A 13,092-nucleotide genomic window follows, 5' to 3' on the forward strand; every position below is an offset into this window, starting at 1 on the left:
CCACGCCCAGCTAATTTCTGCATTTTTAGTAGAGATAGGGTTTCACCATGTTGGCCGGGCTGGTGTTGAATTCCTGACCTCAGGTGATCTGCCCACCTTGGCCTCCATAAGTGCTGAGATTATTACAGGCGGGAGCCACTGCGCCCGGCCAGGTTAGTCTTTAACATGTTTTAAAAGGGGCTGATCACATCATAAGTGTTCCAGCAATCTTAGTAGTTGCTAATATCACTAACAGAAAGCACATGGATTCTGTGATTAGATGGGCCTGATTTCCTCTCATATTTGCCCTGTGTGGCTTTGGACAAGTCATGTCATACCCTGAGTCTCAGTTTCCCCATCTGCTAAACTGGAATCTTGAGACCTACCTCAGAGAGGGCTGTTGTGAGGGTCAGATAGGATCTGAGTGAAGCACTAGTGCAGTGCCTGGTGCCTGGTGGTTCCCCTCCTGATGGGCCAGATTGGTCTGCGTTTGTTGCTTAGACAAGAAGTTCCATGAAGGTAGGCTTCGCATCTGTGTCATGGCTGTATCCCCTGCCTCTCTGTACCTGGCACATAGTAGGTGTTCAATAAGTAGTTTTTTACTGGAAGAATGAATCAATAATAACAAGGGACCATGCTTTGCTCACCTTTGTGTCCAAAACTAGTGCAATACCTTGCATCCAATTTGAATAAATATTTGTTGACAGAATAGATTTTTTTTAGAAATAGCTGTTTGTTTCTGTTCCCAGTTCCACTTGAATTTCTGAATTAAACTGAGAAAGATGCTGTGAAGGTTAATTTTGTGTGTCAATTTGACTGGGCTAAGGGATGCTTACACAGCTGGTAAAACGTTATTTCTGGGTGTCTGTAAGGGAATTTCTGGAAGAGATTAGTAATTGAATCGGTAAATTGAGTAAAGAAGATCTGCCCATACCAATGTGGGTGGGCAGCATCCAATCCACTGATGGCCCAAACAGAGCAAAAAGGAAGAGGAAGGGCAAATCCATGCTCTGTGCTTGAGCTGGACCATCCATCTTCTCCTGCCCTTGGACGTCAGCTCTCCGGGTTCTGGGGTCTTCAGGCTCAGACTAGGATTCACACTATCGGCTGTCATGGTTCGCAGGCCTCCTGGCTTGGACTGGAACTACACCACCAGCTTTTTAGACCTCCAGATTGAAGACACTAGACTGTGGAACTTCTCAGCCTTCCATAATCACAGGAGTCAATCCCTCATAATAAATCTCTTTTTATATATCTATATATAGCCTATTGGTTCTGTTGTCCTGGAGAACTCTGACTAATACAGATACTTAAAACTCATCCCCAGTCTCTCTAAGCCTCGGTTTTCTTATCTGTAAAATTGGGCTACTAATAATTACCTACCATAAAAATAAATGGAAAGCAAGTGAGACAATATGTATTTGGCACATCAAAAATGTTAGTTCACTGTTGTCCCATTCGCCAAGCCTCGGTTTCCACATCTGCGAAATGGGCATCCACTCACTCATTTATTCAATCATTTACTGAGCAAACACAGTGCCCATCTGGAAGGCATTGTGGTTAAGACCTGGGGCAGTTAGAGAAGTGAGCAAGCCATGGTGGAGAACTCAGCATCTGCTTTGGGACAGTACACCAATAGTAAAAAGTCAGTGGGAGAAGAGCCATAGGATGTCTGAGGTCTCTGTGGGCTAGAAGGGAGGGCAAGGGGACACCTAGGGTTTTCAGAGAGCTTTTTAGAGAGACTGGTATCTCCCTAACAAGTGATGGTATCAACAACATGGTGTGATCACCAACATCCCATCACTTTGAAATGGAGTTACCTGCTGTGGCCTCTGGTTTTCGTAGCCTGACTTTGAAAGGCACGTCAGTCCTGATGCAGCCTCGCTTTTTACTCTGGCTCACAGAGCACACCACAGTTTGGTCAGAGTGTCACATCACAGTGAGGATCTAGTTCAAACAGACAATTCCTTCTGAGACTCAGCTCTGCTCTTCTCCCTTTCTGGATCCTACGTTCACAGGGACGTGAAAAGTGGTTCCCCTACACTCACAATGAGGAACAATGCAGATGATGACTCTAATGCTGGGTCCCTGCTGGTTATCCAAAGACAAGGCTGTCCTTTCCTGCAGTGGGACCCAGTGAGGCGATGCTTGGGTATTGGAGACATGGGTGAGGCCAGGCCAGGTCTCTGGGCTCCTGTACCCAAATGGGTCACAGGCTTATCTCTGATGTACACAGCTGGCCCCACATCAACCTGTCAACCAAACTCACAAGACACTGAAATATCTGAATTAGAATTTTCTATTTAAGCTGCGTGTATTTGTAGGGTTGGGAAGGATTAGTCATCTCCAGTGACCAAAATGTTTGCACCTGTTACTTCACTTTTATTTTCAGTTGAGAGAAAGTTGCACGCCAGGGATATTTAAGCACCAAGGGTGGGTCTGCTGTCAGTGGTCTGGCCAAAGGTAGACGGATGACTGAGTCCCAGCCGCGCATTCGCAGCAGGCCTCAGAGAAGAAGAACGATTTACGAGGTGAGAGCCTGCCTGGCCCGCTTCTTCTGTCGGGAAAAGCTTCCCTGCAGTATTTTCTGTCTCGTCAACGCTGCATTTCATTTTAAATTGCAGCTGAAAGTAGATATTTTCCCTCTTGCCTATTACAAACCTCTTAATTTGTTTCTCCCTCTGCTGTTATTTGTCTCTATAAAGTGTTTTGCATGAAAGACCCACACAGCACAATGTTGCTTTGCCCTGTGTTAGGTTTAACAGGAAGGGAAGATGCAGAGACTAAGTCCAGGGAGGCAGGTGTGAGGGCCTTGGGGTTGAGGACACGCGTGTCTGGGAGTTCAGCCTGGCATGTTTTTGGAGGTATCTGTTGCCTGAGTGTCTGTGGGTATGTGGGTGCACATGTCCATGTTTGTACTAATTTGCATATATGTGTATGCACACTGGTGTTCACACCCAAATTAAGCATATGTTTGAGTGCGTTGTACACACCCACATGCCAGTCTCTGTGTGCACAGGTATCTATGCCCAGACGCACACATGTGCATATAAACACACGCAGGCATCAAGGTACACCTCGGTCACAGGATGTGTGTGGTCTTCTGTAGACACGCCCGGGGCTCTCTTCCTTTCGTGGCTTCTCAAGGCCACGGTCAGCCTCCCTCCATACTTCACTCAGGGGCCCTGGCCCCGTTTAAGGTTGTATGAAAGGGAAGGCAAGCGGTGGTCTGCGGGGGGGCGGGGGCAGTGGAAACACCGCCTCCGCCTACCCGGCCGCGACCACAGCTCTCTGGCATAGCACCAGCCACGAGCAACACCGCCACGGCTCCGCGTTAGCGCTGAGACGCTCGGGGCAGCCCCCAGGGCGCGGGCTGTCAGCTCCCTGACAACCCCGGGCTGGCACTGGGGGGCGAGAGAGGTCACCCAACGACCCGCACAGGCCTCCAGAGCAGCTCCGTCTCCGGCCTGCTTCCGGGGGCCACTAACCCGAGCCGCGCGGGCGGGAAGGGGGGTGGTCTCGGTCGCTCGGGGTCCAGCGAGGGCTGGGCAGTAACCAATGGGCGACTGTGGCCCAGCGGGTATCCCTCGGATGCAGCCAATGCCCTCACTGCGCTCCCCACCCCCGCCCTCGCCAGCCCCGCGCCTTAGGACCACTGGCGCCGGCCGGATGGGGACTGCGCGCTACGCTGTCCCTTCGTGGAGGGCGGGGCTTTGAGCGGGGGCTGCGCTCCCGCCTGTGCTCGGCCTCCGCCCCGCCCACGAACGCGCGGCCCTCGGCCCGGCTGCGGCGCGGCGGCGGCAGGAGGGGGCGCGGGGCGCGCGCGTGGGCGTGGCCGGTGGGCGTGGCCGGCGGGCGGTAGGAGGCGGGGCGGCGGGCGCTGTCGCAGTGAAAGCCTGAGCGGCGGCGGAGGCGGCCGGTCGGCTGTGCGCGCGTGTGGGGCGCAGGCTTGGCGGCGGCGGCGGCCCGTCTGGAGCGGCCGCTGCGAGGACGACAGCTGCAGCGGGGGAGGCGCGGCCGGGGCTGCGCGCTCCGCGGAGCCGGGAACAGGTGATCCTAGCGGGAGCCCCGCGCCCTACTGAGTTGGAGGAGCGGGAGCCCGCGCTCCCGGGCGCAGCTGCTGCCGCCCAGCCGCGGCTCCGGACCTGCACTCTCGCGGGCCCGGGCAGCCCCTTGTACCCGCAGGCTCGGAAGTGCCTGCTCCCGCTCCCTGGCCGCTCCCGGCTCCTGGCGCCCGCTCCGCGGAGGAGCAAAGTTGTGGACGTGTCCAGATAGAGAGCCCGGGCGCTGTCGCGACCGAGCCGGGTGTGCGCGCGCTCGGGGCGGCGCTGACACGCCAGCCCTCCGTCGCCTCTTTCTCCTCCGGAAACTGCTTCTAAGGCTGAAACTTTGGGCGCCGACCAGCGCGGGCAGGAGGCCGGGGGGCTGAGGGCGGCTCGGCGCGGGCCTGCGGGCGCCCCTCGGCGCGGACAGCCGGGACGCCGCGGACGGCATGTGACGGCCCCAGCGGCCGCAGCGCGGGAAGGCGCGGGCCCCGGCGCGGCGGGGAGGGCTCGGCCCAAGGGGAGGCTGCGGCGCGCGGCCGGTCTCTGCGGGCCCGGGCCCCGAGCCGTGCCGCCCCGCTCGCCCGGGCCCCGCCGAGGCTGCTGCTCCTCCGCCTTCTCGCGGGAGGACTCTCTCCAAACTCCCTGAACTTCGGAGACAGCCCCCCAAAGCGGCGAAACTCTCAGGGTTGGCTGCCCTACCCAGGGACCCCCATCCCGGGCGGCGCTCCGGACGCCCTCCCTTCGCTGCGCCCCCGCAGACACGTGCCTGGATTCCGCGGGCTGCGGGGGTCCCGGGTAGCGCCACGATGCTCATGAGGAAAGTGCCTGGCTTCGTCCCGGCCTCCCCGTGGGGGCTGCGGCTGCCGCAGAAGTTCCTCTTCCTCCTCTTCCTCTCGGGCCTTGTCACCCTGTGCTTCGGGGCCCTCTTCCTGCTGCCCCACTCCTCTCGCCTCAAGCGCCTCTTCCTGGCCCCCCGGACCCAGCAGCCTGGCTTGGAGGTGGTGGCCGAAATCGCCGGCCACATCCCGGCCCGCGAGCAGGAGCCGCCTCCCAACCCGGCCCCTGCCGTGCCGGCCCCAGGTGAGGATGACCCCAGCAGCCGGGCCAGTCCCCGCCGCAGGAAAGGGGGGCTGCGGCGCACCCGTCCCACCGGACCCCGCGAGGAGGCTACGGCGGCCCGGGGCAATGGCATCCTGGCCTCCAGGCCCGGGGACGAGGGCGTTCCGTTTCGCTTTGACTTCAACGCATTCCGGAGCCGCCTCCGCCACCCGGTCCTGGGAACAAGGGCCGACGAGAGTCAGGAGCCCCAGAGCCGAGTGCGAGCCCAGCGGGAGAAAATCAAGGAGGTAATGGACTCAGCTCCCCAATTCCTCCCACCCGTTGTCCCCACCAAAGAGGAGATCCTCTGGCGCTCCCACCCCTTTCACTTGCCTCAGTCGTTCCTGGTCACGGGTCTACTTCAGGCCTTGCAGACACACTCTGCACCTTCCTCTCACCTCCCAAACGTCCCACCTCCTCTCCTCCCTACACAGTTTCCCTCCCTTGGGGTCAGTTAACCGTCCCCACCCCGACAGATGGCCGCTGAACCCCGAGACCAGCTGCCCCCTCACTCCCAGACTCTGGTCTGTCCTGTCCAACCCCCAGCCCCATGAGCTCCACTCCTTCCCTTTGTGGAGTTCAGGTTCCTCAATGCACCCTCTTTTTGCATTTGTGGACACAGAGCCACTGGTCACGTTCTTTTTCACTGTGTAACTTTTAAGTCCAAAACCCCTGCAGGACCTGCTTACCTGAAAACCCAGGATTGAGGAGGGCATTTGGTGTCCTGCAAGTATTTTGTAATCTAGTAAGCAACCTACAAACCAGAGAATGTTGTGCATTCTAACTGTTTCTGTTGAGCTTATTGAGCTTTGGAACAGTTGTACACAATTGTACATAATTGCATGTGATGCAGGAAGAGATGATAAAGCAGTGGTCATGTTACAGAAGCGCCGAGGTTATTGGCTTAATGAAGCCCGTCTTGGGCTGGTTCCCTGTGGGGATTGTACCAGGAGGGATTTAGAAGGATCACTTTAAGTCTGAGTCTTAGCTTAAGAAATCAAAAGCAAACAGCCTCACAAGGCTTGAAGACAGTTGCCAGTTTGCCACTGTTAACTAAATATTTTGCTGGACCACTGTTAGAACTGCCTGCGAGCGGTTGGTGCCCAGCAATGCAGAGGGGGCTGCAGTGACACCCCCAAGCCACGAGGGGGCCGTGGGCAAGCTGTGGGCCAGGGTCTCCTCCCTAGAAACGAGAGGGTGCTCTCCCCTCACCATGGACTCAAAGGAAAGAAAGGGCTGCTTCTGTCTGGACTTCTTGGTTTGCTCCAGGTCGGCCTGATTTCCAGGGAATGCAGGCAGCAAGGATCAGGACCTGCCCTGTCAAGACCTGCTTAGAGCCAATGGAGAGCTTAGCCAGACAGCCAGACTGTCCCCTTCTCCTTGTCTGAACTACCCTTCCGTCTAGCGCCCACCTCTCTTCCACTTATCTCTGCCGTTACTGTTTGGACACTTAACTAGCAATCATAGGACATTTTGTGAAGTTACAGTAGGAAGCCACAAGGAAGCCGAGTGCTTGGTGTGTATGTGTGTGTGCATATTTGCGTGCTCTCAGTTCAAAATTTCTGTTGAAATCTCAGGTTGATTGAAAACTGGAACTTGGAGTAGCTAAGTAAGGGGCGTTCATTTCTCCCTTTCCTGTTAAGGAACTGTGCTGTTGAATACTCACCTGGACCACCCGTAGCTCTTTCTCAAAGCTGCTTCTGAGCACAGTAGATCTTTTTGCCCCTTTCGAGCTCCTAGGAGGGCGGTGACCCCCAGTGAACTTATGTATAAACTGCTTGCATGCAGTTTTTCATGGGGCGTCCAGAGCTGCCGTCACATTTTCAAACGGATGTCCCAAAGGATTAAGAATTAACTACTGTCCTCCTCAGAAGAGATGCTCTCTCTATTTGCATTTAGATGGTGGCTCATTTCCGATGCCTGGGGCTGGGAGTCATTGCTGGTAGGGCAGACTGGCGAGTTGGGAACTTGATTCTCCCTTTCTGTGTAAGACAACTTTTTCCAGCAGAGGCTGGGGGTGATGCTTGCTGGAGTGGCTGGAGGGTGGTAAGAGGGGTGAGGATTCTGTGCTTCGCAGGTAGGTATAAAATAACGATGGGAGAAGGTCTAAGTTGGTGGCCAGATGTCAGGATCTTTCTAGCTGGCATCTTGTTGCACCCCTGGTACCAGCTGGGGGCATGCTGCATATACTTGGAGTTGGTGTTCCACTAGCCCTCCCTTACTAATCTTGAAGACTTTAAGCTCCTAAGAACGGAGAGGGGTGGGTTCTGTTGTTTTGAAACGTATTGTCTCTTTAGGCTTCCTGCCATTGACCCCACTCCCACTAAAATCTGAAAGATGTGGAGTGGGTTTTGGTTTAGTTGTTCATGCAGTTACCATTCCTGCTGTCCCACTCCAAGATGAACACATAGATGATTGCTGGAGGACATCTTTATTTCCTTCTCATTTAAATTCTTTCTGCGTCATGCCCAGGGGTAGATCATTTTAGAAAGGTGTCTGTTTTCACAAAAGGGACTGTTGCTTTCCTCTCTGGTTTGTTTATTTCCAGACACGGATTGATTAAATCCAAGGAACAGAGGGGGAGCCGGCATCAGATAAAAAGAGCCCTGTTCTTATAAGATTTTAAAGTGAAAGTAAATATCAGGAGAGAGCCAGAGAGGGTGGTAAAGGAGCCTGAATGAAAACTGGACACTTGGGCTCTAGATCAACAACATGAGCATCCCGAGAGATGGACATGGTCATCAGGTCTGTGTTGATAAGATGGTTGAGGCTGCAGGCTCTGGGCATATATATGTCAGGAAACACTCTGTCCCTAGAACCAACTGTTTATCCTTACTTTCCAATTTTGGAACCTTGACCAAAGCAATGTAGTGGAGAGAGGAGACCCAGAGCACATGGGTTGGAGTTTCAGCTCACTCTCAACTGTCTGACTTTGAGCAAGCCACCTCTCCTTCCTGGACCTTCTTGTAAAATGCGGTGAGGGAGAGGAGAATAAGCTGGTTATAGACCCTCTTGCTTCTGACTGTGGCCCCTAAGGGAACTGCCAGTCTGGTCAGGGACACCATAGCAGTTGGGCTTTCTGAATTGTTTTGAGATATCTTAGTACTGGAACTCAGGGACAATAGTGTGGTGGTGTTGATGGGGTCATGGTATTCACTGCTGTGTCTCTAGCACCTAGCCAAGAGGAGCTATTCAGACAGTTGATGAAGTTAATTATTCCCACCATCCTCAGCTTGGAACCATGAAGAGTAAAGGTGTTTGCTAGAATGTAAAGGGATTCAGATCTGAGGATAATAGAAGAAATGGGGATGCCATTCACTGGTGGGTTTCTCATGGATTCAAGTTCAAACAGACTTGTCTCACACATGGGAATGTACAGCTTTTCAGGGTTATAGCTTGGTGGAAAATTTCAGACTGCCCTGGGTTCTACCCATGATGCTTTGTTGTGTTTTTGTTTTTGTTGTTGTTTTAAATGGAGTCTTGCTCTGTTGCCCAGGTTGGAATGCAGTGGTGTGGTCTTGGCTCACTGCAACCTCCACCTCCTGGGTTCCAGGTTCAGGTGATTCTCATGTCTCAGCCTCCCACGTAACTGGGATTACAGGTGCCCCACCACACCTGGCTAATTTTTGTATTTTTAGTAGAGACAGGGTTTCGCTATGTTGCCCAGGCTGGTCTCGATCTCCTGACCTCAGGTGATCCACCTGCCTCAGCCTCCCAAAGTGCTGAGATTATAGGCATGAGCCACTGTGCCTGGCCAGTGCTTGGTTGTTGATTTGGGGAACCTCAGTTCCTTCCAGTGAAGGTGGGTTTTTGTAAAAGGGTATTAGGCTGGCTGGGCCACTGAAAACATGGTACTGGAGTTGGGACTTCCCTTTGGCCATATGGTGCTTTCAAACAAACCACAAAGGGCCCCTTCCTCTGGGTAGATGCAGCACTAGCACCATTCCAGAGTGCAGGGCTGGGTGAGGAGAATGTGGATTCAATTTCCCCACCTTCCTTGTGCTGTTGGTTCATTGCTCTTATAAACTACTCTATGTAGCCGTTCTGTTAAGAATCCAAGCTGGGTTCAAGTCCCAGCTGTTCCATCAGCTCTGATTGGAAATTCCTGTTTATTACTGGGCCTCAGCCTTCATGGCAAAACCAAGAGGCTGGCATTTAGAGGACACTTCTCTCTCCTCCACTTCCACCTCTTTACTGTTTGACATTTAGTTGGAACTCAGATACTTTAATGAATGGCTACATTAAAGATCTATAAACTAACAGGTAAGGTTGCTCGTGGCCGAGGCTGGATCTTCTTCCTCAGGGTACCTGGAATTCTAAGGAGCCTCAAAGTAAGAGCTATAGTCAGAATTAGGGGCTTAGCAGCCCAGTGACTCAAGAGGCCTTTTAGAAGTTGCGGTAATTTTCCGAGGGCAAATCTGACTTGAGGGAGTGGAGGCGGCACTCATGAGTAAAATCTCTCATGCTTGGATAGCAGGCATTGGAGGGTGCCTGTGACTTGGCAGGGAGCGCCCAGCTCTTGCCCTCTGTGCCTTCTGTGTTTAGCTGCCAGGGTATTGCTGGTTATGATATGTGACAGCATCTGAATAAGTCATCTTGGCAAATGATCTTTGTTCCCCATTAACAGGTTGGTTCGTTAGTCATGTGTGGTTTTTTTTGGTGGTTTCTCTGTATATCTGATTTATTGTCATGAGTGCCAGGGACAGGTAGGAAAATTAAAAGGCTTTGTAGCATGTGAATCTGAGCCCATGAGATGTTCAGGATAATTAATATTAGAAACAGCTCAGATTTAAATAGCTTTCCTTCGAAGAGCTCTGTTTGAGTTGCAAATTCATTCAAGATCCTTTCCCTCCTCCCTTGTCCTTCAGTCTCTTCAGTTTTCCTCTTGTCCTGCTCTATAGTACATTTATCATAGGTGGAGACTGGCCTGTAATCACTGGGCAGGCCCCTTGGAAGACCCTTACCTCCTCAACCCAGCCACACATCTCCTCCGGTTCCTCTGAGCACTGCAGTTGAGTAAAGGATAGCACTTGTTCCTACTAGGTGTACAACTTAACTCCCACACGTGGGTTGGGTCTCTGCTTTCATTTCTAGTTGTACCATTTAAGGGAAGTAGGCATTCCAGGAGCAATTGATTCTCAGGCCCCATATTCTTAACTCCATCGTTAGTGTTAGGGCTAGAAACAAATAGAATGACGATTTTTAAAAGTCAGCTGCCTATTTCACAGTACAGTTAGCAGGAGGGTAAGAATATAGATTCCCCTGTGGTTTTCACAGTGACTGATTTACATCCGAGTTCAAGAAATGCTTTTTCTCTAGCTTTCCCGGAAGACGGATCCATTACTCCACCAAAAATAAATATTGTGATATATATCAGGCATACTTTGCTCAAAGGGACTTACATCTTTTCTCTTATTGAAAAAAATAAATCAGGCTTGCAGATTGTAAAGCCCCCCAAGCAGGGAAGCTGCTTGGTAATACAGGTGAGTACCCAGCCTTGTGGATACTGACTCTGGCTTGGAGAAGAAACCTCTCTCTGCATCCTAAGTTGAATCTGTGTTACCGGGAAGTGTTGGGAGCTTTAGGCTCTCCCTGCCTTGCTTTCATTGGCAAAACTGGGAAGAGCTTCCCCAGGGAATGATGGACGTAGGATAGTTGCCTCAGGCAAGCTCATGGATTTATTATTACATTACTTGAAAATAGGGGCCATGCATGGAGCAGGGACAAGTGTCATGAGCTAAGGATTATTATCATTCCAGTTCTGTGCACCTGCAGTCAGTCCAAAAAGACCAGGCTCATTCAAACAAATAAGCCCTGGTTCTTGATTCCCTGCTATTCCTGAGCCAAGCAAGGCCTTTATGCACAGGCGTTTGCGTAATTTGGGGAAAAGAAACAACAAATGTTCTTAGCTCTGTATTTCCATGCAGATGATGGTAAGAAGCCAAATTGGAGACTCCTTAAAGAATTCCAAGGACTCAAGGACCTTATCCCCCTCCCTCTTTCTTCCTCCTCACTCCCGCTTCACTCCAGGGGCCGGTCAGTAACTCAGACAGCAGGGTTTTGAGTGTCGTAAGTGTAGAGTTGATGCAGCTGAGATTGCTGTTAAGTCAGACCTGGTTTGGTGTCTCCACTCACAAAGAGAACAGAAGCCACAGAGACCACAGCCTCAGTGTGGGGCTTAACTGCAGGTGTTTCCTCCCCTGGAAGGCTGTTCTCTAAGATTTGGTTGAGAGTTCCCCACACTTGGCAGGCAGGTGGTCAGAACAGTTCTTACTCACAAGGGGGTCTGAATTTCTTAACTCGGAATCATCTTTAATTAAAGGCTAAAACCAGGGCAATTGTCCATCTGTTTTCGTGCAGTACCTTTAGTGGTAACTTACAGAAGAAACTTTGACATATTGATTAGTGCCTGCCTTGATAGATGATCAATAGTTGTGCTTTTATCTGGCATCTTCTGGGAGTCAGCTGCTCTCAAGGTGAATCTTCTGGGCAAACAGTTGTCACTAAATAGCAACTATTTTCAGTGGCCAAATAATAGGAAGTTTTTCTCCCCTCTGCCATCTTCTTAAGTATCATGCTAAACACAAAATCATTCCTGATGGCTTTGCGTTCACCATAAAATCCACTGTGCAATGCTGCAATGTCCCGTTGGGGCTGATGGGTTGTATCACCAAGACTGTTTGCTTCCCAATGTTTGTACTTTGTGATCTCGTCTTATTTTTTTAACACAACAACCTTGTGTTGTAACTATTATTTATTTAAGTATAATTTATTAATACATATAGTGAAATGCACAGATCTTAGATATACAGTTTGCTGTATTTTAAGAAATGCAGAAAACCATGTAAACCACAGCCCTGTCATATACAGAACATTTCCATAATCTCAGAAAGGTCCTCTGCTCCTTACCAGATGCTTCCCCCATCATCAACCTCTCATCTAGCCCCAATCACATCTTGATTTCTATCAGCCGAGATTAGTTTTGCCTGTTCTAGAACTTCAGATAGATGGAGTAGTAAGCCAGGTGCAGTGGCTAATGCCTGTGCTGAAGCACTTTGGGAGGCTGAAGTGGGAGGATCAGATGAAGCCAGAAGTTCAAGACCAGTCTGGGCAACATAGCAAGACCCTGTCTCTATTAAAAAAAAACAACAAACAAACGAGATGTAAGGTATACACCTGTGTTCCCAGCTACTTAGGAGGCTGAGGTGGGTCAATTCATTGAGTGCAGGAGTCTAAAGCTCTAGTGAGTTTTGATCAGACTTTCTAGCCTGGGTGACAGAGCAACACCCTGTCTCAAAAAAAAAAGTAGGCCAGGCACGATGGCTCATGCCTGTGATCCCAGCACTTTGGGAGGCTGAGGCAGGCGGATTATGAGGTCAGGAGATTGAGGCAATCCTGGCTAACATGGTGAAACCCCATCTCTACTAAAAATAAAAAAACAAAAATAGCTGGGCCCGGTGGCATGTGCCTGTAGTCCCAGCTACTTCAGAGGCTGAGGTAGGAGAATCGCTTAACTCAGGAGGTAGAGGTTGTGGTGAGCCGAGACCATGTCCACTGCACTCCAGGCTGGGTGACAGAGTGAGACTCCTCGAAAAAAAAAAAAAAGAAAGAAAGAAAGAAAAAAGAAGCGGAACACTACAGTACATGCTCTGTGGACAGGGGGACAAGGCTTCTTTCACTGAAGACAGTTTTTGAAATTGATCCATATTGTGCGTATCAGTGCTTCATTCCTTTGTATTGTTGAGATGTGTTCCATTGTGTGATTATACCTCAATTTGTTTATTCATTCAACTGTTGGCCTTTTGGGTTGTTCTGGATATTGTGAATAAAGCTGCTATAAGCATTTTATGTACAAGTCTGTGTGTGGGCATATTTTTTCATTTCTTTTGTTTAACGGGGAGTGGAATTACTGGCCCATAGAGCAGATGTATAATTGGCTTTATAAGAAACTAGAAGCACTTTCCCCAAG

At 51.1% G+C, this 13,092-nt stretch overlaps 1 protein-coding gene across 1 annotated transcript in view; it reads left to right on the forward strand.

Moving 5' to 3' along the window:
• Positions 1–3,897: 3,897 nt before the first annotated feature.
• Positions 3,898–13,092, forward strand: part of MAN1C1 (mannosidase alpha class 1C member 1) — a 177,646-nt gene continuing 168,451 nt past the window's right edge. Inside the window, exon 1 of the mRNA XM_035308185.3 lies at positions 3,898–5,371. Coding sequence (XP_035164076.1) covers positions 4,832–5,371 — 540 coding nt within the window. The 5' untranslated portion in view covers positions 3,898–4,831. The remainder of the gene's footprint in view (positions 5,372–13,092) is intronic.

The sequence above is a fragment of the Callithrix jacchus genome, chromosome 7, assembly GCF_049354715.1.
Source record: "Callithrix jacchus isolate 240 chromosome 7, calJac240_pri, whole genome shotgun sequence".
NCBI lineage: Eukaryota > Metazoa > Chordata > Mammalia > Primates > Cebidae > Callithrix > Callithrix jacchus.